The sequence below is a fragment of the Vombatus ursinus genome, unplaced genomic scaffold (assembly GCF_900497805.2).
Source record: "Vombatus ursinus unplaced genomic scaffold, bare-nosed wombat genome assembly UNPS02014793.1, whole genome shotgun sequence".
Taxonomy (NCBI): domain Eukaryota; kingdom Metazoa; phylum Chordata; class Mammalia; order Diprotodontia; family Vombatidae; genus Vombatus; species Vombatus ursinus.
The window spans coordinates 16,639,701-16,666,410 of NW_020954571.1; the positions used below are offsets into that span (position 1 = coordinate 16,639,701).

The window sequence follows — 26,710 nt, forward strand, 5'->3', positions numbered from 1 at the left end:
AGCTGAGGTCAAAAACTTGCAGAGGTCAGACCAGAGGGGCTGCAATTACAATTTGCCCTAGATCAGACCACTCTTGGAGTACTGCAGGCTTGAAGGTCCCCTTCCTGAGCTGTTCCTGATATCCTGGAATAATGTAATACTCAATATTCCCAAGAAAGCAGCAAAAGGAGCAGCTCAGACCTTCCCTCCAAAAGTAAGCAGAACTATGATCAAACATAAAGTCCAAAGTCAGGAAACAGTCTGGAAGAATGGGCAAACAAAAAAAGAATACCACCACAAAAAGCTATTATGGTGCTAGAGATGCTCAAGCCACAAACCTAGAAGAGAGTGACTCCAAAGCATCTATAAGCAAGCCTCCAAGAAAACTTGCACTTGGGCACAAACTCAACTAGAATTCCTGGAAGAGATAAAGCAAGAGGATTCTTTTTTCAAAGGAGTAAAAAAAAAAAAATTTTTTTTAATGAATGAAATGAAAGCAATAGAGGAAAAAAATTGGAAAAGAAATGACAGCTATGAAAAAAAAAGAATTAGAAAGACAATTAATAGCTTGACTGAAGAAATACAAAATCTTGCCCGTGCAAGAAACTCCCTGAAAATTATAAAGGACCAAGGAAAAGCCAATGACTCTATGAGACAACAAGAAATATTAAAACAAAGTCAAAAGATGGGGAAAAAAATAGAAGAAAATGGAAGCTACCTCACAGTAAAAACAAATGACCTGGAAAACAGATCAAGGAGAAAAAATTTAAGAATCACTGGATTACTTGAATGCTATGACCCTCCCAAAAAACAAGCCTGGATATCATATTTCAAGAAATTTTAGAAGAAAACTACCCAGATCTCTTAAGACCAGAAGGTAAAGTAGAAACAGAAAGAACCTACTGCTCTACCCCAAAATGAAGGCTCCTGAGAACATTATAGCCAAAACTCAGAGCTTCTAGGGCAAAGAAAAAATACTATAAGCAATCAGAAAGAAAGAATTCAAGTACCAAGGAACCAGTCAGAATCACACACACTATAATAAAGGAATAGAGAACTTGGAATATGATATTCCAGAAGGTAAAGGATATAGGTTTGCAACCAAGAATAATTTGTCAACAAAACTGATTACAATACTACAAAATGAAAAATAAATCTTTTTTTTTTTTTTTTTTGCTTTTTGGAGAGTCAATCAGGATTAAGTGACTTGCCCAGGATCACACAGCTAATAAGTATCTGAGGCTGGATTTGAACTCAGGTCCTCCTGACTCCAAGACCAGAGCTCAATCTACTGCACCACCTAGCTGCCCTGAAAAATAAACCTTTAATGAAATAGAGAATTCCCAAGCACAATTGAGAAAAACACCAGAGTTGCATAGAAATTCTGATGTTTGAATACAGAAGTTAAAAGAAATATAAAAAGGTGAATATGAATAAGGGACTAAACAAGGATAAACTGCTTACATTCCAATAAGAGGAGATGATACATGTGACTCCTCTGAGGGATTCTAATTATACAGAAAGTCTGGGAGTGGTTCTGTTAGTTCTTGATGATCTTAACAGAAGAAAGGAAAGAGATGGGAAGAAGAATACACAGGGTGGAAGAAAAGGATGGTTAGGGAAAATTATCTCATAAGGTGCACAAGTAGACAGCTATATGAATGAAGAAGGGGTGGGGTGGAGTAGCTGACACCGGAACACTGCTCTCAATTGAACTAGGACTTGAGTTCAAATACAAAAATACCCACAGGATCGGGTACAGAAATACATTTCACTCAATAGGGCAATAGGAAGGGAAAGGAGAATTAGACAAAGCAGATTAAAGGAGGGATTAATACTAAACAAAACAAACTCTAAGGATGTATTTGTATTTACAATTCTTCTTGAGGTGGCAAAGAATGGGAGGGCGAGAAGGTGTCATCAATTAGGGAATGACTGAACGTGTTATGGCGTACAAATGTGATGGAATACATTTGCAGGTACCTCTTATTCCACACCCCACCCCAACCCTGACCTTTTAGCTTCCATGTCTTCCCAAGTTAGACTGTCAACTCCTTGAGGATGGCCTGGTTTTTAGTTTGCTTTTTTATGCATCCCCAGAACTTAGCAGAGTACCTGGCACACATTAAGTACTTAAATGTTTGCTGCCTGCCTGCTTGCTTGCATAAAATATTACAGAAAGGTCAAGGAAGATGAAGTCTGAGAAAAAATCAATCAACTTAGAAAGCAGTTTTAATTCAATTTCAACTTAGAAAGCAGTTTCAGTAGAGGCAGCTGTGGCCCAGTAGAGTGCCAGGTGTGGAGTCACAAAGGCCTGACTTCAAATCCAACTTCAAGTACTTACTAGCTATGTAATCCTGGGCAAGTCAGTTAACTGTTTGCCTCAGTTTCCTCACCCATAAAATGTGGATAATAGAATCTACTTCCCAGGGTTGTTGTGAGGATCAAATGAGATAATATTTGTGCAGTGCTTAGCACAGTGCTTGATACAAAGTAGATGCTATGTGAACGCTAGCTATTATTCTTATTGTCATTATTATTATTAATGAAATGATAGTCAGAAGTCATACTGCAAGGGATGGAGGCAGGAACAAGAAGAAGGGGAGGAAGCCTCTGTGTAAACTACTCTTTCTAGGGATTTAGCAGCGAATGGGAAAGTAGCCATAGGACAAGAGGTTAAAGGCATCATGGGTATAGGGAAGGTTTTAAAATAGGAGAAACACAAGTATAGTTCTAGAAAACAAAGAAAGAACAAGCAGATAGGGAGAAATTGAGAGAAAACAGGAATGAATGATCAATTCAGCAACTTCTAGAAGGAATGAGAGATGGGATCAAGACCACAAGTAGGAGAGTAAGGCTTGGCAAAGAGACCGAGTTTATCCTTGGAGACTAGAGACAGAAGGAAAGGATGGATGAAGATAGAGGCATTTTGATGACTGAGGGAGGGAAGATGAGGGAATTGACAACAGATAGCCTCAATCATTCTCAGTAAACTAGAAGGTGGGGTCATCTGCTGAGAGGGGAAAGTGTGAGAATGGATGATGGCTTGAGCATAGAGAAGAAGTGTGTAATAACAGATGTGAGAAATATAATGAGTCAATCAACAATGAATTTTTTAAACTACCAAACAGTGATAAGGGTCCAGTTGAGATTAGATAACATGAATTAACCGCATATATGAATATAAGTTTTTAACTTCTTTCAGGAATATTAAGTGGCTCAGAGAAGGTAGACAGTGTGCTTAATCCAGGATTGAGGATGAGCAGACCAGAATCCAGGTCACTCAACATCTAATCTGGTATTCTTTCACTCAGTCATACTTCCTTTTTACTTTTTTTGGACCCCCCTCCCAAAGCCTAGCACACAATGTAGTCTAACATATCAACTTTTGACTCTAGCACCTGAAGCAAAGATGGGAATAAGTATATGCTAATCATATTAACGTCATTTTTTCTAAAAGAACATATTTAGTTAAGAAGTGAAAAGATTTCTTTTGCTTAATTCATTTGCTATTCTATTAATCCACTTCAGTAATAGCGAAGACTTATCCAAACTTTCCAACTATTAAAATACTACATTATGTTGTTAATTCAGGAATATGCCAAATATAATTTGGCAGCTAGGGGTTTTATTTTTGCTTAAATTTTAAGGTTGTTTTGGATAACAGCAGTTAAATATATATTAGTCTGTATCTTAAAGTTAAGCCCTACAACATCATTCCTACTACAACTAATCAAGAAAATGTCAAGCTTAAATCCTATCTCTAAACTTAATTCTTAAAGCTTGGATTTTCCTTATCAATCTGAAGAAGAAAAGAAATTTCCCATTCAACTTGTAATTTTCTTGCCTCATCCTGTATCAAAACATTCTATTCAAATTATGGTGTATTTCTCTACCTATCAGAAAAAGAATGTACAAAGACTGCTGTCAATTCATGTTATTTTTAATATTTGTACCTACCCTACTCTACTCCCATTCCTTCAATGCATTACTCACTCTTCCCTAAAGTAATTTAGAGAAAGAACAGAATTAACAAGATAAGGGAAAGAACATGAGTTACTAATAAACCAATATTTTTAGGTCTTAAGTTCTAGAATTTATAAAATGAAATTATAACTGAAGGCATATTAGCCTGTGTGCTCAGGAACCGTATAACAATTTTGTAGCAGACCAGAACTAATAATCCTGCAAACATGAGCTGAGTACCCTCCAGTAAAGATAAGCTTGAAGTAAATGTGTGAGGCTGATACTTCTCTTTGCAGGGGGCTTCTGAGTACCCTGGTAAGGTCCTCTCCAGAGCTCCATTAGCCTCTCTTTAAAATGGACAAAAAGTATGTGCCCAGAAGCACAAGAAGATAGAGCCAACATGAGATTTAAAACATTTGAGAAAAAGGAGACAACTAGGTTAAAAACCTCTATTCTGTACCTACTAATTCTATTCTGGAGTCAAAACATTCACCAAGTCTCGAAAGTACTACTACCTAGGGCGGGTACAATTTGGTTCAGACAATTAACACTGGGTATATATTTGTTGAACACATACCACATATGCTGGTCCCCTAAATCAAACACAAACACAAATGTTTTTCTCAGGTTAGAAGATCGAGGAAAGATACAATAACCATTTCCTACTTCCCTTACACTGAATGCTGAATTAGACACATTCATGATCTGTAAAACATTATCATCAAAGTAAACAGCTGCCAATCAGCAATTTCCATCAGCTTCTTCCTCTGGGGGCTCTCTGGCTTTACTGCTCTGTCATCCCTAAGGAGAAGCTATACTTCCAATGATTTTCCTTTCCTTCCGTCTTGGCCTCTGGAGTCACTAACTCTAAGCAGATCAGGATCACATCATGATTTACTAATTTATCTTACTACTGACTGAGCATAAGCTCTTCCTGGCAATCTCCAAAACACTGTCCTTCGTAGAGTACTCCCTGGGCTTTGAATACATGGCTTATTTAAATGGCTCACATTTGTTAACCTGCAGCAGCACGCATTTTTGAGCCAGCAGTTAAAGACATAATACAAGGTTAATAGTAATCATAGTAATAGCTAGTATTTATATAACATTTCAAGGTTTACAAAGCACTTTACAAATATTATCTCATTTTATGGCATCAACTGCTATAATACTATAGCACCAAATGGCTTTCCTCTTACTTACACTATCCCTTGAATATCTCTGTAGGCAACATCTCCTTGTATCTTGGACAGGTAAAGTAGGCAACATTTCAAGACTTTTTACATATTTCATTATCTTGAGTTCTTAGAATGATTATTTATGTTTTTCCCCTTGATTTACAGAATATATTAAAATAGTAAGAGAAAAAAATATATTCTATTTCCCAACTCACATAGCCCAACATTTTCACAATAAAGTACTTACGCCTTGACATCAGCTGTCTCCTGAGACGTACGTGTCAGAGTGCGAGAGCGAAGCCGCTCACCCGCCTGCTGGATTTCTTGTAAGTTACGTTCTACATGAGGAAGCTCAGAGATGCCCTCAGTCTCTGCAGCAAGCTGTTCAGCCTGCTGAAGAAGCTCACCAAAGCCTTCAGTATCCATTTCTGATGCAGATATTATGCAGAAAGAGAAAACAAGGAACCTAAGAAAAGAAAAAGAGAAACTTCAAACACTGTGCAGGTTTTCAGCAAAGCTTAAGAAATCACTAGGCCTTTTTATAAACAAAAGAAGCAACAGAGACTGGCACCAAATGGTATTAAAGGCCCTTATATGTACAGCACGGGAACAACAGTGATAGAGGAAATGAGTCAGACGATGGAGAAGCAGATATATTTGGGATGTGTGTGCATAATGAGAACTCAAGTTCACTTAAAATATTGTATATATGTATGTATGTGTGTGTATATATATATATGTATACATATATATGTATGTATGAATACAAACTAGACCAAATGCAAAGATATGAATAAGCAGACCAGAATTCCTGCATTTCTCCCCAGACCAGGGTTTTTTTTAAACTTTTCTGTGTCCTGGCTCTCTTTAGCAGCCTGGCAAAGTTTTCTTACAATCTATATTTTTAAATAACTGAAGGAAATGCTAAATCTCAGGTAGAGGTTAGTGAAAATAAAGATGTAATTTTTTTTGCTCATCCAAGTTCATAGAACCCCTGCCCTAGCTGCTCTAGACCTAAAATAGCACAGGTACTAGAAATTCTGGCATGAACCTCAGAGAACTTTAAAAATGACCAGCACCTCTCAACTATTTGTTCCCTCATTCTTCTAAGTATATCCAAGGGGAATACCTTGTATGGTACATTACCATTTTTAAAGAATTTTCTCATTTGAGACTCATAACTGGTACCCAAGAGGCAGTTAGAACAAAAAGTTAGGGTTTCCTACTATTAATTCAGGGTTCTTTGCACTGCACCATCTTGTCTTTCTTTTATCAGCACAAAAGCTCCATTGTTGTATGTGCATTCAGATATTACTAGTCTATTCTATTTTTAGAATAAATGGTTCCTGAGTCATTTATCCACCTATATGCATTATGTTCATCCAGGGCAATGAGGGCTTAATATGTGTTGTTATTGCTGCTGATACTACTACAACTACTACTATACTAATACTGAAAGGCTTCCAGATCACAAATGATAGCAGGAATTCTTGCTTTAAAATACAATTTATTAAGAAAAGTCAATGTCAATATTGAATAAATTATTATAAAATTTTAAGCCTTGTTCATCACCATCCCCATGCAAAATTCTGTATCTAACAAGAAAAGACAAACTAATACACTGCTGATGGAACTGTGAATTGATCCAACCATTTTGTTACATGGGTATTATGCAAGAAAATTTACAAAACTGCTCATACCTTTTAACCCAATTATTCCACTATTAGGTTTATACCCTATGGCATAATAATAATATAATAATAAAAAATAAAAAAACAATCTACAAGAAAATACCAATAGCAGCAAAAGCAAAAATCTGACAACTTATTCCAGTAACAAATGCACAAATAGCTGAACAAACTGTGGTTTACAAACATTATGGAATATTAATGAGCCATAAGGAACAATGAATATGGAGAATATGAAAGAATATGAACACACTTATAAAAGGATGCAGAGTGAACAAAGCAGAAGCAAAAGAACAATATACACAATTACTACAGTTATGTAAATCAAGAAAACTTTTAAAACCCAAGAGAGGACAACAAACAATATCCTATTGAAAGTCTTAAAGAAAAGTACTTGAAGATAAACGAACTTCTGAAGAAATACACTGTGTTGGATTATCGCTGTGGGTTTCTAAGCAGACTTTGTTTTTACTTGCAAACGACATATATTCACGATTACCTTCAGGTCAACGCTCACGTATACCTTTTTCCTGAATACTTTGGAAAATGTCGAGCTGAGGCCTGGAGTCATAATAATAATCTCCACGTAAATATCATCTGCTTCCTGAAAGTCTTGGTGGATGTGTTAAAGTGTGTTATAGAAATAAGAACAGACCATCATAATACCATCAACAAATCTAAAATGAACTTAATTGAGGAGGAAGAAAGGCAGAATGATTTATTTATTAAAATACAGTATCTTCAACAACATTCTGAGATAGGATCTGAGATAATATTAAGTGGCTACAAAAAATTCAGCCAAAAGATGGATCTACATATTTTGCAAATTCTCAAGGATGTTTTAGAGACTCAAAATTACATCAACGACGTGGTAGCTGAATTCCAACTGTTAAATGCTAAGAAAACATTCTCTTCTCTCTGGTAATGTGGGCACAAGTTAAAGTGGAAAGCTTTAACATAATACAGGAGAAGAATGATAGAATATTTCACATGAGTAACCTGTATTTTAATAAAATAATGTTTGTTGTAAAGGAATCATCTGAGTTTGTGAAGAGAAGTGTTGCTGTATGTAAAGAATGTGAACTTGAACTGAGACAGATGAAGGACAAGAATGAAGAAATGGGAAAGAAGTTCCAAACCGTAAAGACTACCCTTCTGCCACTGGATGACCCAGGTCCTCTTACTGTAGGAGAAAATAAGAAACATCATCTTAAGACTACAAAGAAAGTAACTTTCAATCTTACAAATGATCCTACGAAAAGTGAATTTCAATTTCATCCCAGTACAGATGAATGGAAGAAGGAACGTTCTGAAACTTCAACTGAATAGTCCCTTGCTCCCTTCCTTTTTTCTCACAGCAATTTCATTCTTCTCAACCCCGCCTTATACTTTTTACTGTCTCTGTTGTCACTAGTGAGCACCTATTGTCAAATCCAGCAGCATTTTTTTTCAGCCTCCTTGACATCAGCAGCATTTTTACATTTTTACTGATTGCTCCTCTTCCTTCACCCTTAATGTACATGTTCCCCAACTGAACCAGCCCTAGGCCACATCTCTTCTCCCCTGGCAATTTCATTTACTCCAATGGCTTTGAGCAATAGAACATAGTGGACTTGGAGTCAGGAATGCCTGTATTTAAATCCCAAATGGCACGTTACCTTTCTGAGCCTCAGTTTCCTCATTTGTAAAATGAGGATAACTACTACTTACTTCGAAGGCACTCTACAAATTGGCATCATTTTCACCTTACATATATTATTCTGTTACTTCCCTCCTGAACTGACCATGCACAATTGTGAATTAGACCTTTTTGTGTTGATATCTTACCCCCCAACTAACTGGACTATCATATCCTGGGATTTCAGACTACTGCAAAGTGCAAAATTTTAAAAATCTGCAATATTAAAAAAAAAGCAACAAACTTCTAGGTGGCAATAAATCTTAGATCAAAAACAATGCATAATATGGAAATTAATAAAGCAAATACCTACCCTTTCTTTAAACAAGTATAAAATTACTAAAGTGCAAGGAAGCATGTACTATCACTCTAAATCACTGTTTTGTATTATACAGTTTTGTACTTAGCCATTTTCAAAGAGTGTACACTGTTAGAGATCTGACTGGGAGTATTCTGGGGACTTGTATGATATGCTGAAACAAAATTTATTAATAAAAATGTTTTGGGGAAAAAGAGATTTTTTACATAACTCTATTTTTGACAATTACTGCATTTAAGCCATGCAGAATAAAAAGCTCATTGGTATAATAAGTATTACCCTATTAGAAGATAGCAAACAAACAAGATAGTTTAAATAAAAGAGCTTTGTGATAATATTCTTCTTCACTTCCTACTTTCTTCCCTGCTATTAATGTCCTACTGGACTAGAATAGGTACAATCTTTAGATGCAATGTAATTATTTTTCTGATATGGACAGATCAATGCTTAAAAAAAGCCACTCTTAATGCCATAAATTCACAGCAGAAAAGTTAAGATTTTTAAAAAGATTAACTTAAAGGGCATGAAGGTAAAGAAGCATGATTCAAAGCAAAACAGCTACTCAGAGGTGAAGTAAATGAGCAAAAACTTTTAAGTGTTACTTAATAGTCCAAGTTATACTTTAATACTAGACTGAGTCTCATATAAACACTTATTTTCCACCTAACATTAAATTATGATCCTTTCAAATGTTTGACCAAATAGTCTGTATCTATGGAAAAATGGGAGACTTCGAAAGCGAAGCATTCCTAGGACAGAATGAATGAAAGAAAAAAGCATTTATTAAAGGTTTATCATGTGCCAAGCACATTTCTGAAAGTGTCAGAAATACAAACTGAAAAGTGAGACCATTCCTGCTCTTAGGAAGCTCATACTCTAACTGGAGGCGACATAAGTAAAAGAAAATACAGCTGTAGGGTAGCTGTAAAGTCCTGGAAGTATCAAGGGTGCACACGTTAGAGTAGTAGATCACATGTACAGAGCCAATAAAAGTGCCCACTGGGCCCACCCAGAAAAAAAAAATGAGGGGGGAAGGAGAAGGTAAAAAGAAGGGGCACACAGGTGACATTGCAGTGTATATGGTAGCAGAGCAGATGGTATGGAATGAAAGACCTTAGAAGGTGGTGGCAGGACAGGGTTGGAAGGCTTTTCATCTCATCAGAAGGAATGGAGTTGTTGATCTAATCCCTGTGAACATTTAGGCAGTCTGGGTTATAGAGGATAGAGGGCACCAGAGGACGCTGTGAGTCTTCCTGCAACATAGCCATCCTGGATAGGGTTCTGGGATGGGCTGGGGCCAGGGGAAAGAAGAGGTAAAGAAGGAAAAACAAGGGTAAATAATGCTCTCCAATGGTAGCTTCCCAATCTATGTTACTGACTGAAAAAGGTATTCAGCATCAATCAAGCAATAAATACTTATTAAGTGCCTACTATGTGCCACACTTTGGGAACACAAAGCCAAACATAAAACCACATCTGCCCTCAAGGAGCTTAGATTCTATCAGGGGAGCAAGTGTACACATAAGGATATTCAAAATAAACATGAGGTAAGTTGGTGGGGGGGAAGGCACTAGCAAGAGGTAGGACCAGGAAAGGCTTAATATAGAAGTGGAGCTTGAGCTGAGCTCTGAAAGAAAGTTGAGACTCTAAGAAGCAAAGACAAGGAAGGAGTGCATTCTAGTCACAAGGGACAAAGCCATTATAAAGGCAATTAGATGTGATATGGAATATCATAGGTGAGGAACTGCAATAAAGCCAGTTTAGCATACATGAAGGGAAGTAATGTGTATAACAAGGCTAGAAGGGTAGGTTAGAGCCTTACTATAAAGGCCTTTAAATGCCTTTCAAGGAGTTTGTATTTGACTCTAAAAGTAATAGGAAGCCACTACAGTTTGCTGAGGTCTTATGGGACTGACATGATCTGACCTGTGCTTTAGGAAAGTCACTTTTGCAACAGTGTGATGGACATATTGGAGAAGGGAGAGACCTGCAGCAGAGACACCAATTATCAGTCAAGTGCAATAGTTCAAATGAAAGGTGATGAGAGTCTAAACTAGGGTGGTGGACTGTGAGTAGATAAAAGAGGGACAGATGCTAGAGATGTTGTAGAAACAGAATCAACAAAACAGAAGCTGATGGATATGTAATCATTTCCACTTTCATAATAACAGTAACAATGGCTAACATATTGAGCTTAAAGGTTTGCAAAGCTCTCGCTCTCTCTCCATATATATATACATATACATATATTAACCTTCTGAAAATAGCTACATTAACACACATATTCTACTAACTTCAATAGTAAAAAGTAAAAGAATGAAATTTTCCTTGGAAAGGAAAGAAATGCAGCAAATATCAGTACCATTTATTCCATTTTGAAGGGAAAGTTCTGAGGAAACAGCATGTACACTTAATTATACAACTGTCTCTAACTCCTACTACCAGAATGAATAATAAAAGTCTAGACAGTAGAGCATTTGTTTTCATGAATATACAAGTTGAGGAACACAATAAGTTAAAATATTCTACTTTTCAAATATATTTTGCTAAAAAAGATAATTGTATTAGACTCATGTCATAAAACTGCCAGAAACTTTCAACTAGCCAACCTATGCAAATCTCTACTTAGGTTTATTTGAGTAAAAGCAATCAGTTGACTTCATATGAATGAATCATAGGAAAATTAATTGTGGATGTATTTTGACCACAAGACGACACTGAAAATAAAAGAATGCTCAGGAGAGCCTCCACTTTTATTTATCAGCGGCCTTTCTTTATCAAAGTGTCCCTGCACACACATCACTGCCTTACTATGTAGAACACCTCATCTTGAACATTTCTGAGGCAATGGTTCTTTGGAGGGTATGAATTCATTTCCAACTAGTAAATCTAATTCTTTGCCCTCTAACTATTTATATCACCTAGATAAATGTACAAAATTTATATAAGGTACATAAATAGAATATAGATATATATAGTACTATTTATATAATTTACACAAACATATTACATAAATACTTTGTTTCTCAGACTGTAAAAAAATCTAAAACCAAAAGGATGAATGGCCAAAATAAGAAATCGGAACTGTGCTATAACTCTGGCGATGGAGAAAAATATAACAACTATTACTAGTTGTTTTCCATGTCAGAATTCAATTCAACAAGCATCTATTAAATGCCCACTATTTGCCAGGCATTGACTGTTATTGTCCTCAATGAGCTTACATGCCATTTAAAGATACACTGGGACCAGATAAGGATGCATTGGGGCCAGAGGAAAAAAAAAGTTCTATAAAATACTATGCATAGGAGAAATATGATTTGGCCTACACTATAATTGAATCTGAGGTTTAGAAAGCTTTAGAAGACTTTATTAGAATTCCTAAATCTACATTTAAGCTACAGCATTAATACCAGCATTGCTATAGGTAAAGTTGATTCCATTAATTAACAAAGGGCAATTAAAAAATTTATTCTGCACTTAAATACTAAATAAAATGGGCATTAACATATACTGAGTGGAACAAAAAAAAGGAATTGTACATGAAACTGCAGACCTCTATTATGTACAGCTTGCTTTTCTTTTTAATTATAAAATAAATTCAAGCTGTTGCTTTCAAAGCTGTCTTGCTTGTCTATGATTAGCCAATTGATTCAAAGTACAATTTTAATCTACTTCATGAAATAAGAAATGGAAAAGAAGTCTAACAAAATGCAAGGATTAAACAAAGTCAATCTTGACCAATAAATTAAACTCAGATTGTTTAAAAAAAAAATCATCGCTATGTCTGCCCAAATGAGAAAAGTCAAGCCTTTCTTTATATTAATAGAAGTTTGGCTGGAGATGGCAAGGACAGCAAGGAAGGAGATCAAAGGCAAATTTCCTATGTAGGTTATACTGACCTTTTCAGGTGATCTGGTGCGTAAAAATTATAAGCAGTCAATAGCATCCTCTTCAAAAACGGAAGACAACTATTCACACTGAAGGCAGGGACTGTTTCATTTTTGCCTTTGTAGCTACAGTGTTTTGCACATGGCAAGAGCTCAATTAAAAAAAAAATTTTTTTTTGTTAAACTGAATTAGAGACTGTAGTATAAGACTAACTTTTCAAAGTGGGAATTTTGAACAGCAGGGTAAGCATTCTAGGTATCTAGATTTCTGCATTTGGCTTAGAAGACTCTGAGGGGATAAGTAAAGATGAATACAAGAAAATTCATACTGATTTCTACATAACCAATTTTACACTGGGGCCAGCCTTGTTAAATGACACCAAGACCACTGGCTACTACTTCATGTTAACATTCCATGTCCAATAAAACTCCAACATTTTACTGGGTTCCAATATTTTTATAAAAAAATTTCCATATTTCATGTGTGAGATAAACTGAATTAAAGATAAAAGTGCAAAAAGGTCAAATTTCTTCGTTAGAAATTATTTGAAATCATCACTTGGTATTAATAAGACTTAATTACGAAAACCATAATCATTTCCACTTGCTGAATATAGCTATGTTCAATATTTAATCAGGCCACAAAAGACTTGAAATTTAAATATTCAAATTGCTGAGCATACTCAGTTATCTTTTAAATCAGTAGCTACCAAAGTGTAATTCCCAGCAAAACTCTGGCATCCAAGGTGGTTTGAGGACTAGTCTTTTACGGCAATTAAATGAAAAGGTTAATTTCTCTATATTTTGTACTCATAATTTAATTGTGATACTTCTCACTGGTGTTTTATTATTTTAAAGAGAAGCTGCACAAAGGATTTATTCTGCCAAAGTCTCCATGTCCAGCACCTAGCTAACAAAAGCATGTTCAAGCAGGTGATCTCCAAAGCTTGAAAATTACTGCTTTCAATACTATGGTTTAAGGTCAACCCATAAATTATTATGGCATCTGAGACTAAAGGTTGCAATTCTCTACATTACAACTAACAGAAAGAAGCTGGCCCTGAAAGTTACCACCATCATAGCCACCACAGAGTCAGGAAATAAAGCAAAAGAAATTATTAATGAGCTCCACAGCTGAACAGACTGATAGTAACCTACAACCTTTTTACTTTGCTTAAAAAAAAAAAAAGAATTTAAAGGGAGGGCTTATGGGATTTATTTGAAGGTGGGCTTTACTAGATACTAGCTATGTAAATGATCTACTGAGCTAATTCAGTGGATTGTTATAGGGAATATTTTCTATTTAACCCAATAATAAAGTACTGAAAGTGGTTTCTAAGATTGTATGAAAGCACTTCAGCAACACAATAATTATTTCTTTTCCTTCTTACTCCCTACAGTCAAAATGACATAGTCACTCAAGAAATGCAAAGGACCTAAAGAGAGAGATCAAAAAATAGGAAAAAGACCATCTTTCTTTTTTGTACGTGAAGGGAACAGACTTCTCTCAATTTAGTGCACTATGAATCCTGCTGCTGAGGGATTCCTATATATCCAAAAAACATTCTTTATTATTAACTGTTTGGATTTACTCCATATCTCATTTCCCACCCCAACCTCCCAAATTATCTCCTTCACATCCCAACAGATGCACAGTAGGTATCTGCAGTATGTTTGGGATGCTGTCAGTAGAAGAGTAAATTTTATATATCATATTTGATCTTCTTCACAAAATTCTTCCCTTGCTCAGTTTAAAAAATGTTTTAAATGTGAAAATTGCATGTAAATATATTTTTGTTGTCAATACAAAACTGCCAATTTAACAATAGACATTTTATTTATGTAATAGTAATAATTGCATTTTAAGGTTTGCAAAGCATTTCTATCATCTCATTTGAGCTTCATAACTACCCTAATCCCCATCTTATAGATCTACTTGGCATTTCAAAAATCTTGTCTCTAGTAAATATCTGATGTAATGACTCTAAATTTGCATGAAGTCCAGCTCAAATAATTTTTTTCTATTATAATAAGAGATATTCATTTGTATAAAACATCTATAGAACAAAAAAAAAATCTGCCTAACAAACTTTATGCTGTGCTTTCAATTCATGACGTAGTAGAAAAAGCACTGGACAAAATGTCAGGAAACCTAGGTTCTAGTCTCAGCTTCACCACTGACTAGCTGTGGAATCTTGATCAAGCCCACATCATCTGTCTTGGGGCTACTTCCCCATTTATAAAATGAGAGGGGTTAACTAGGTAATTGCTAGGCTCTAACATTTTATGAATAAGGGAAATTTCATTTCTATCAAACTACAGAACCATGTCTGCTGACATCCAAACAGTCCTATAGTAGTTAGATAAATTATCTGGCATATCTACATGGGATTGGATAATCTTTATGGTCCCATCCTACTGCAACTGCCCACTGTCATACAGCATAAAAAGAAAACTGTATTTTGGTAAGCATCTACTATCTCCAAATGCCTAACAGAAGGGGTGAAGGGGTAAGACTGGAAAGAATTAGAAATTACAAGTGCTGTTGGACAATTCTTTATGGCCTAAGACATAAGGCAAAAGAAAATTGGCTCTGATCATTATATAATAATATAATACATAAATAATGTATACTATATAACATGCTATAAGAATGACATTAAGTTCTATTATTCTTTGTGGTCAGAGTTTGTAACAGACTACTATAAGTATATGAATAAATACAATCTTCTACCTCTTCTGGAATCCTGTATTTTTAAAAGGCTCACCTAAAAGAATCTACAAAACTCTGTTCTGTAGTATTTTTTCCATAAAAGAGACTGTCCTTTCCAGTGCCTTCACTGTAAACGCTATATGGATAATTCAAAAAGCTACATTTCTAGTCTCCTCTTCACACCAGTAATTGTCGATCAATGGATATTTTTATTTATATGATATCACCTCCAACTCAACATGCCCCAAGCCAAATTTCTCTTCCATTAAAATCAGTTCCCCTTTCTCAGGGTCCTCTTCTCTTTTGCACTACATGGGCTCTAAGGCCTGTTTCAACCCTAAAATACTAGGATCCTATGTTAGTCACACATTTCTCCTGATCATCTTGGAACCAGGGTTCTTAATCTGAAGCCCATGAACTATGTTTATTTTTTAATGTTTTGATAATTTTATTTTAGTAGTTTCCAAATTTTAAAAATATTTTAAACATATTTCAATGTAATTAGTTTCCTTTGTAAACCTACATATTTCATTGTATGCACCTAAAAACATTCTGAGAAGGGGTCTATAGGGTTCATCAAACTATCAAAGGGATCTATGATACAAAAAAAGTTAAGCCTTAGGAATAATTTTCAACTCATTTACCGCCTTTGGTATATATGTATAGTATATTTATTAAGGACATACTGGTTGAAGGACCCTAAGCTAAGTCCTGGGAGATTTAATATGACATAGTCTATGCCTTCAAGGAGCTTACAATCCAGGAGAGGGATAAGTCAAACACAAAATATGCAATATTTTCCCACCCAACTGCATTCTTCTGGACCTCACCATCATGCCTGAGAAACCTCAGTCATCCCGCACAATCACCTCAGCCCTGGAATTTACATCTCATCAGTAACTCCCTCCCCCACTCCTTGGTAACTCTCCCTGTGATTGGAAAGAATGGCTAAGGCACCAAGTGAGCTATCTCTTTATTTCCCACCTGGGTTCAACCCTCCTCTGTATTCCTCTTCTGGATGTCACCATCACGACCCTAGCACAGCATATGGTCCTTTCTTCACCCTTTTTAGTGTCCTTTTGTGTGTTGTCTTTTCCCATTAAACTGTAACCTCCTTGAAGGCAATGACTTTCTTTCTTTTTCTACTTTTTAAAATTATCTGCGCTTAGCACAGTGCCTAGCACATAGCAGGCACCTTATAAATGTATACTGATTGACTATTTTATGTAAGTGCATTATGGAGTTTCGAAACTAAGTGCCAGGTCTGATGGGGAAAGGTTGTTTCTGTGGAGGGAGGAGGGTGGAACCAGGGAAAGGCCATGTTTTGATTGGGCTTTAAAAGTCAAGTAGGAATTCAAAAGAAGAGGAGAGGGAAAAAACATACTAGACATAAGGAACAATTCAAGAAGTTTTCATCAAGCATTTTATTATATGCTGGGTACTAGGATGTGCCTGTGCTTCTTCGGAGGTGGGGAACATACACACAAATAAGTAAACAAAATAATCACAAAATTATGGAGGAGAGGGAGAGGAGAGACACTAATAACTGGTGGACTCAGAAAAGTGCTCCTGTAGAACACAGCATCTAAGCTGAGCCTTCAAGGGAGCCAGGACCTCTAAGAGACAGAACTGAGGAGGAAGAGCATTCCAGGCATGGAGGACAACTTGTGAAAAGGTCCTTTGATGGCGTTCATGAATAACCAGCAAACAGGACAGTCTGGTTAGAATGCAGACTGGTGAAAGAAAGCAATGTGTAATCAGCCTGGCAAAGTAGGATGGAGCCATACTGTGAAGGGCTTCAAATGCCAAACAGGGAATGTTATATTTTACTTTAGAGGTTCTTAACCTGGGGTATATGGATCCCCAAGCAGGCTCTCCAAGACTGTGGAGGGATCTGAATGCTAAATAAAGGAGTCTGAATTTTATTCAGGGAACAATGTAAAGCTACCTCAGATTTTTGAGCAATCTGTGAATAAGAAAGATTATCATAGCAGCAAAATGAAAGATGGATTAGAGGCAAGGCAATGAGGTGGGAAGACCTATTAGGATGTTACTGCAATAAGCTAGGGAGGCAATAATAAGGATCTGACCTGTATGCCATTCTCCATACACAGTCTATGACCAAGTCTTAGCCACTTTCTTCTTCTTCTAAAGATCTCTCTTAAAATCTTCAGTCTAGATCCTTAGCAATTGAAACCTGGATTAACTAGCCTCTTTCCACAACAGCCTCACTGACTCCAATTCAATTCAACAACAAACTCGATGTAGAATCACAGAAAGAACACTGGATTTGGACTCTAAGGATATGGCATTGAATCCTGGCTCCGACATGTAATATTTGTGTCAATCTGTGCAAGTCATTTAAACTCTCTGCACCCGAGTTTTCTTAGCTACAAAATAATGGCACTGGAATAGACCAGAGGTTCTTTACCTGAATTTTTAAAAATATTCTGATAATCAGTTTCCTTTATAATCCTTTGTATGCTATTTTATGCATTAAAAACATTATTCTGAGGAGTCCATAGACTTCAACAGGCAGCCAATGGGGTTCATGACACAAAAAAAGACAAAGAATCTTTGATGGACATCTTGATCTCTCAGGTCCCTTTCATCTCTAAATCTACAGTCCTATGACTAATTTCTCCTCCATCTAATTCACTTACACACAGCACAATGTCTGGCACTTAATAAATGACTGATAGTTTAACTGATTATATATGTCTCCTTTCCTACTTCCTGGTTCCTAATATCATAAGGTACAAATTCTTAACCTTCCATTCTTTTGTCCATATTCTCTCACTTTTGAGATCCCATCCATCCTCGATGCTTTAGCTATCAATTCTAGGTAAACACCTCCTAAATCTATATCAACAGCCTAGATCTCTTTTCTAAGCTCCTATCCAAACAGCTGAAGTGATTTTCTTCAAGTATGGGTCTAAGAATGTGATTCAACTGCTCAAAATTCCAGTGACTCCCTTTAGGATCAAATATGAATTCCTCTGGCTTTTAAACAACTTGATCCCCCACCTACTTCTCCAGCCTTGCTATACACATTACTCTCCATTCTGCCCTCTGAAAGTCTAACCAGACTGGCCTTCAGGCTTTCCTCACACATAACATTCCATCTCCTCTAGATGCCTTCATATTGGCTGTCCCCCCACACCTGGAATGAGTTCTCCCTTCACCTCCATCTCTTAGAAATTCAAACCAAATGTCACCTTCTCCAGGATGCCCTTCCAGATTCCCCCAGCTGTTAGTGATCTCCTAAAACGGCCTTGCATTTATTTCGTATATATTTATATATACATAGTATCTCCCCTGATAAAATATAAGTTCCTTGAGGACAGGGACTTTTAGTTTTGTCTCTGTATTCTCAGTATCTAGCACAATGCCTGACACACTGTAGGTGTTCAATAAATGTTTGTGGATTGTTTAATAGGAAGTAGGAAGAAATAAGGTTGGAAAGGTAAAATATTTAATTGGAAAGATGGGCTATGGGCACCAGACCTTGACTTTCCCCAGATAAGGAATTGTACTATTAGTTCCTGGAGGAGGCAGAGAAAAATTAGGTGACCATTACAATAGTTTAGGGCACAGGTGAAGAAGAGTCTTAATTAGGGCTCTAATAGGGAGTAGGGGGAAAGGAGAAAGGGATGCAAATGAGAGATATTGTAGATGTAGAAAGGACAATATTTAACAACTGACTGAATATATGGAGTGAGGGAGAGTTAGATGTAGACACCTTCCAGCTCCACATAGTTCTCAGGACTGCAGTTTAACTGTCAGTCAATAAGCACTTATGGTGTGTCAGGCACTCTACTAAGTGATAGGGTATACAAAAACACAGTCCCTGCCCTCAATAAGTTCATATTTTAATGGGGAAGTCAATGTGCAAAAAAGTATGCATACAAGACATGTTGTTGTTTAGTGGTCTCGGTCTTGTCCAATTCTTCAACCCCATTTTGGACTTTTCTTGGCAGAAATACTGGAGTGATTTGCCATTTCCTTCTCAGCTCATTTTACAGATGAGGAACTGAGGTAAACAAGGTTTAAGTGACTTGCCCAGGGTCACACAGCTGTAAGTGTCCAAGACCAGACTCAATCTCATGAAGATGAGTCTTCCGGATCCCAAACCCAGTGGTCTATCCACTACACCACTGAGCTGCTCAAATAAGACATATATGGGGTGGAGAAGCCAGGGGAGAGAATATGCGGAAAGACATACTGCAAAAGGTAGGATTTGAGCTAACTCTTGAGGGAAGTCAGGAGATGAAGGAGAGCACTCTGGGCATACATGACAACCAGTAAAAAGGTACAAGGTGTTCAAAGACATATAGTACAGTATAGACTCTGCTCCTCTGCTCACATCTACCCTTTGGAAACCCTAACATACCTACACCTCCACGCTGACACATGAACATCTTCCAAAATCCATCTCAAGTTGCATTTAGGGTTAAGGTTCCCCCATGTAGCTTTCCTTGACCACGCTATTTCACAATAGTTTTCCCTTCTCTGAATACCTAAAGCACTTACAGTGTGTCCCATTGAGTGACTGCCTTGTATTTTGAATTCTCTTTTTATTTGCATTCTCCATGGCACCTAACAACATATCATACATAAACTGATAAATATTTGTTGAATGAATATATCTAATTTCCTTAAGATGTATCTTTTTTTTTTTTTTTTTTAAGGCAACTGGGTTTAAGTGACTTGCCCAGGGTCACACAGCTAGGAAGTATTATCTGTATGAGGCCACATTTGAACTCTGGTCACCCTGACTCCAGGGCTGGTGCTTTATCCACTGCGCCACCTAGCTGTCCCTAAGATGTAACTTAAGATAATCTAATGTATAGCCTATATCAGATTGCTTGCCATCTTGGGGAGGACAGGAAGTAAAAATTTGGGACTCAAAATCTTACAAAAGTGAATGTTGGAAACTATTTTTACACATAATTGGAAAAAATAAAATATTAAGTGAGAAAAAAAGAAGACATTCATTGTTTTTCATAGTGTCATTTTTGGATGGAGCTGATCAAAAAAAATACCGATTGACTGACTAATAAATGTCAGGGTTGCAAGGTACCCACTGGATTTGTGATCCTTTCTGAAATGTTGGTACACCTAAATTTTTAACAGTAAACTAAATACATAATATAATTTTTGTAAAATATAATGATATTTAATCTGACTTTTTGGTATACAGGATGATATGGGTGCACATTCCTAAAAGTTTTCTGTAAATGTTATTTTTATAAGCTGAATCATGTTTTCAGCAATTCAAGAGAACTTGTTATTTAACAAAACTATTACTTCCTTGGAAATCTAGATTTTCCTATGTGGAGCTTATAGCACCTAAGTATATTTAAAAGAAGAACATTAAAGTTTCTCACCAGTAAAAGTTTAAAAAAGATGTAATTTGAGTTTAGGAATCATGAGTTTGTTATATTTCAATTGTATTCCTTCCCACTCCAAGTGCCTAATAATGCTAAGACCACAGTATACAGTCAATAAGAACTGTGGCTAGGTCAGGGAAGAGATAGGAACAAAGGAAAAGAGGTAATAATACAAAAGGTATGTGAACAATATTGAGATTTGATTGGAGCCAGAGGGCCTCTGCTCCAAACTCTCCTTCACTCCACTTGTCCAATCAGTTGCCACAACTCATTAATTCCCTTAGCTCACAAAGTTGACCAAAACTGTTCAGTTGAGGCTCATTTGGTTTAGAATGTGGTCAAGACACACCCTTATATTGTTACTACCTACTTCGTAGGTTGTTGTAATAATAAAATGAGATAATGTACATCAAGCAGTTTGTAAACTTCAAGGTGTTAGATAAAGTTAATACCTGATATGTGAAGTGTGACAAATACAACAGCCCAAGACACTAGACACGTTTAAAAAAAATCACTGAGGAAGCCTTAAGACGGGGAGCTGTCCATCTTTCATTCTGAACATAACCAATCAAGAAGCATTTATTAAGTGCCTACTATATACTAGGCACTAAAGATATAAAAACAAAAATGAAACAAGTCCTGTCCTTGAGGAGCTTACATTCTATTACATTCAAAGTATTGGATGATGCAAATATGAACTACTTTTCCCAAAAAGACCAATATGAAAAAAAAATACCACTAACTATACTTTATATGGGAATATCAAGCTTTAACTTACATTATCTGTCTTAATCTTCACAAAAACCCAGTATTCTAGATAGGACACTTACTACTACCTCCCATTTTACAGATGAACAAAATGAGGCTCAACAATGATTTGTTTAACACAGAGCAAGTTATTCCTCAAACCAGTCTGCTTATTCCTATTCCAGTGTTATTTCTACAATGTGATACTTCCCTCTCTCCGTCCAGGTCATACCACTAATTGTGGGTGTCCCCTAAAACTCTATTTTGAACCCGCTTTTTTTTTCCCTTTACACCTGGAGTTAACACGGTATTCATGGCCTTGTATAGATTTCAAGGTATCCTTGAACTTAGAAGAGAAAAAAAAAATTATATCTTTATCTTCACTAACCTCCAACTGAAATTTAGCATTTCTTCAATTATGAATTTTTTAAAAAAAATTCTGGGAAGGGATCCACAGGCTTTATCAGACTGTCAAAGGGATCCACGACACACAAAACATTAAGAACCTCTATTCTCTTGACACTTACTAGCTATGTGACCCTGGGCAAGTCATTGCCTAGCCAAAAAAAAAAAAAGACCCTCTACTCTAAATTATCTTGCTTGGTGATCTCATCAGCCCCTATAGCTTCAATTATCATCTCTACACAGATATCGCCATATATTCAGGCCAAATCTCTCCTCCAGACTTGAGTCCCACCTCACCAACTGTCTTTTCAGACATCTTAAACTGGATGTCCTATAGGCATCATAAATTCAACATGTCCTAAACAGAACTCATTAATCTTCCCTCCAAAATTCCTCCCCTCTTCCCAACTTCCTATTACTGTCAAGGTTACTACTACCCTCCCAGTCACCCAGGCTTGCAACCTAGATGTCCTCCCTGACTCCTCATTCTCTCACCCCAAAATCCAATCTGTCGTCAAAGCCTGTTGACTCTACTTTCACAAAATTTCTCATATATGTCCCCTTCTGTCCTTGGGCATTGCCACCACCCTGATGAAGGCCTTTATCACTTCACACTTGGACTACTGTAATAGCCTTCAAATTGGTAATCCCTACATCAAGTGCCTCCTCACTACAATCCATACTCCAGTTTCCAAACTGATTTTTCTAAAACACAGGTTTGATCATGTTATTCTTCTGCTCAGTAAATGCCAATGGCAATCCATTACCTTGAGAATAAAATATAAAACCCGGTTTAGCATTTAAAGTCATTTACAATCTGTTTCTTTCCTACCTACCCAATCTTACACTTTACTCCCATACAATCCAGTTACACTAGCCTACTTAACTGTTCTTCACACAAGGGACATCCTCTCTCTCAACTCCATGCATTTGTACTGACTGACTCCCTTGCCTAGATGCTCTTCCTCCTCACTTTCTATTATTGGCTTCCTTCAAGATTCAGCTCAAATCCCAACTTCTACAGGAGGCCTTTCCTAGTTCTGGTTCCCCCTCATCACTACTGCCTTCCTTCTGAGATTATTTTCCATTTTTAGTGTGGATCTTTAAGTATTACAGTTATTTACAAATTGTTTTCCCCATTAGAATCTAAGCTTTGTGAGAGCAGGAACCATGTTTTTACAATTCTTTATATCCCCAGTGCTTAGCACAGTGTCTATCACTATCTTTCACCTCTTTTATCTAATCTGTTGCCAAGGCCTGTCAACATCTCTCCAATACACCTCCCATCTCTCTTCTAACGATGCCACCACTGTGGTAGAGTTGGATTGGTTAGATTATTGCAATAGCCTGCTGGTGGGTATGCCTGCCTTAAGTCTCTCCCCACTCCAATTCATCTTCCATTCAGGCACTAAAGTGATTTTCTTAAAGCACAGGCTCCATCATGTTACACCCCTACTCAATAAACTCCAGTGGCTCCCCTCTCGCCTCCAGGATCAAATTTAAAAATGGTATTTGACATTCATTAACCCCCTCCTACCTTTCCAATCTGCTTATACCTTATTCATGGGAGACACTGGGATAGGACCGCCCAGCATAGAATGCCTATTTCAAAGAAGGTACTGTGCTCTATGAGGAAAGCAGAATTCCAGAAGCTCAAAAGAAACATGAAATGCACAAATTTAGGGACATCTCCACTCCAAATGTTCATATGGACTGGAATATTTATGCCCAATCTGTGGTAGAGCCTTTCAAGCTCCTATTGGTCTAATCAGCCATAGTCCAATACACTGTATCTTGGCCCCAACACAGTGATGTCATTTTGGTCCACTTCAAGCAGGAAGGACAACCACTATATCTACTTCTCTACACACACTCTTTGATCCATTGACACTAACCTACTGGCTATTCCATGAAAAAGTCACTGCAACTCTTGCCTCCAGACATTTTCTCTGGCTATCCTCCATACCTGAAACACTTTCCCTCCTCCTGTCCAACTACTGAACTCCCTGGCTTTCTTTAAACTTCAAATAAAATCCCACCTTCTACAGAAAACCTTCCCCAACCCCTCTTAATTCTAGTGCCTTTCCTCTATTACCTATTTATCCTGTATATAGTTTGCTTTGTAGATATGTATTTGTATATTGTCTTCTTCGTTAGATTGTAAGCTCTTCGAGGGCAGGTACTCTTTTGCCTCTTTTTGCATCCCTAGGGCTTAGCCCAGTGTCTTTTACAGAATAGACACTTAAAAATGTTTTACTGATTAATTGATTGGAACATAATAAGCACTTAATTAATGCTTCTTCACTAAGTGAGTGATCTTCCCACTAACTAGGAGATCATGGACAAATCATTTCCCTCCACTAGGTCTGTTTCTCCATCTACAAAACAAAGGGGTTGGGGAGGCAATATGGTACAGTGGAAAGAGCCTCAGATTTGTAATTAGGGTAATTAGTTTTGAATCCCAGCCTTGCCTCTTACTCCCTGTGTGATCACTAACCTTAACCTCAATATTCTCATTTGTAAAATGAGATGGTTAGTCTACATGACCTCGGAGGTCCCTTTCAGCCTTATGGCCCAACGTCTAGATTACCTCTAAAGAAGCTTCCAGATTTAATTTCTGTGATTCCTGGAATAAATAGTTCACAATTCAAACAGCAACTGCCTAGCCTTTGCACCCAGGTGTCTGGACGGCAGGGAGAGGGGATAGCAAAATCGCTGGCAGCCTTAAACCCTCCTGTGCTCCAACCCCGTACAGAGCCTTTCTCTGTAGGGGAGGGAAGGCAAGGCAGCCCTCAAGGAGCACAGGGAGCAGAGACTTTCAGGCAGCTGGACTCCGTAATAGAACGGGGTGGAGGATGGGAGGGCAGAGGCCTGGTTGACAGGGGGGGCCAACGGGCCACCGTACTGGGGCGGCGGGCGCCGTCCCAGGGTGCTCTGCACTACCCCGGGGGCAACAAGGCTCTGCGGGGGATCCAGCCCCGACACGGGGGGGAAGGGCGCTGGACCGCGACCCCAGCTAGGCACCGGCGGCCCTGAAGGAGACTGAAGGGGAGGGAGTTGTGAGGCGCGACCCCAGCCCGGGAGGGGGGGCGGGGCGGGGAGGTCTGAGCGCGAGCGGGCGCAGCCCCGCCAGGGCCGGGGCCGGTGGAACGCCTCAGAAGCGCTACTTCCGGTGGGGCACAAAGGCGGGCACGGTCCGGGGGAGGAGCCGGGGGCAGCCCGGGATGGACGGCGGGGCGAGGGCTTCCTTACCTGGCCCTGGAGCTGCCGCCACCGCCGCTGCCGCCGGAGCCGGCTCGGAGGAGGAGCAAGAACGAGTCCGCAGGGAGCTGCCGCTTCTCGCGCCGCTCGCCGGAGCTTCCTGATTGGCGGAGAGGGGCCTCTCCCAGCAACCTCCGCGCGGCACCCTCCGCCAAATTAACTTTATTGGTAGAGGGCGCTCAGGGACAAGGAACACGCGCAGCGGGGAGCCAATCCTGGCGAGCTAAGCCTGGGCAAGCAGGCCCGAGCCCGGGCAAGCAGGCCCGAGACCGCTGCTCTTCACGTGAAGGCCGAGCGACCGGTTGGTTGTAGAGGGAATTCCTCTTCAGGGACGAGTTGGCCCAGATGGCTTCTCCTAACTCTTGAGAATCTGTATTTTGGCATTATGCCTCTCGGTACAGCCGAAGATCACATTGACATTTCTTGGCCGTCATGCCCTGCTGTTGACTTACCCTGAGCTTGCAGTCCACCCAGGTCCCTAGATCTTTTACTGTTGTATCTATGTTAATGAGCAATAATGATAATTATCTAACTAGCATTTACATAATATTTTAAGGTTTGCAAAGTGCTTTACATGTGTTATCTCTTTGTATCTTCATAATAGTTCAATTCAATAAACATTTATTAAGTGCCTACCATGTGCCAGGTACTGTGCTAAGCTCTGGGGATACAAAAAGAGGCAAGTGACAGTCCCTGCCCTCATGGAGCTTACAACTGGATAGAGAAGACAACATGCAAACAAATAGATACAGAATAAGCTATATACAGGATAGGTAGGAAATCATTCACAGAAGGAAGGCACCGGAATTAAGTTAATAATAATAACTCTGGGAAGAAGGCATCATTATTGTCCCCATTTTACAGAGAGGAAATTGAGACAGCCCCAACTTTCATCCTCCCAACAAGGAAAAAAACCTTTTAATTTAACACATGAATATAGTTTCTTACAAAACATGTGGAAAACAGAAACAGGACTCATTTCAGAGTCTGGATAGCAAAAGAACAGGTCTATTTTTCCTCTTTCAAAAGATTAGTCTGTATAACCACAGAAACAACTCACGACATCCATGGGGGAAATTCTAGTAGCGTGAGCAGAGTTGGGAACCTTGGGCATTGTGTTTCCTCTTGTGGCCAGCTTGGCATCGTGGCTCTGTTCCTTGTTTTCTCTGGCATCCGGGCTTCCAGTCTACACCTATCTCAGATAGCAGTCCTGCCCTGGAGTTTCTGCAGAGCACAAACAGATTGTTGCAGTGCACATGCTGTTTTTGGCTCAGCTGTTCCTTGTCACTAGGTTGAGCAACATATTTCCTTGTCCAGTCAGTTCTGTGATCCTAATTTTCTCTGTATCCCCTAAAATCGCCTTCCAGCCTTGAGTATAGCCTCTTCTTTCCAGCAAACCCTGCATCCTGAGCATTATGGGAAACATCCATTCATATCTGCATATAGCCCCCATACATATCCAGAAACTGTGCTAGTCTTCTTCCTAGGATTGG

General features: G+C 38.1%; 1 protein-coding gene across 1 annotated transcript in view; it reads right to left on the bottom strand.

Moving 5' to 3' along the window:
- NUP93 (nucleoporin 93) overlaps positions 1-25,309 on the bottom strand; it is a 131,690-nt gene extending 106,381 nt beyond the window's left edge. Inside the window, exons 1-2 of the mRNA XM_027869528.1 lie at positions 25,209-25,309; positions 5,371-5,589 (exon numbers count right to left, since the gene is read on the bottom strand). Coding sequence (XP_027725329.1) covers positions 5,371-5,549 — 179 coding nt within the window. The 5' untranslated portion in view covers positions 5,550-5,589; positions 25,209-25,309. The remainder of the gene's footprint in view (positions 1-5,370; positions 5,590-25,208) is intronic.
- Positions 25,310-26,710: the final 1,401 nt, after the last annotated feature.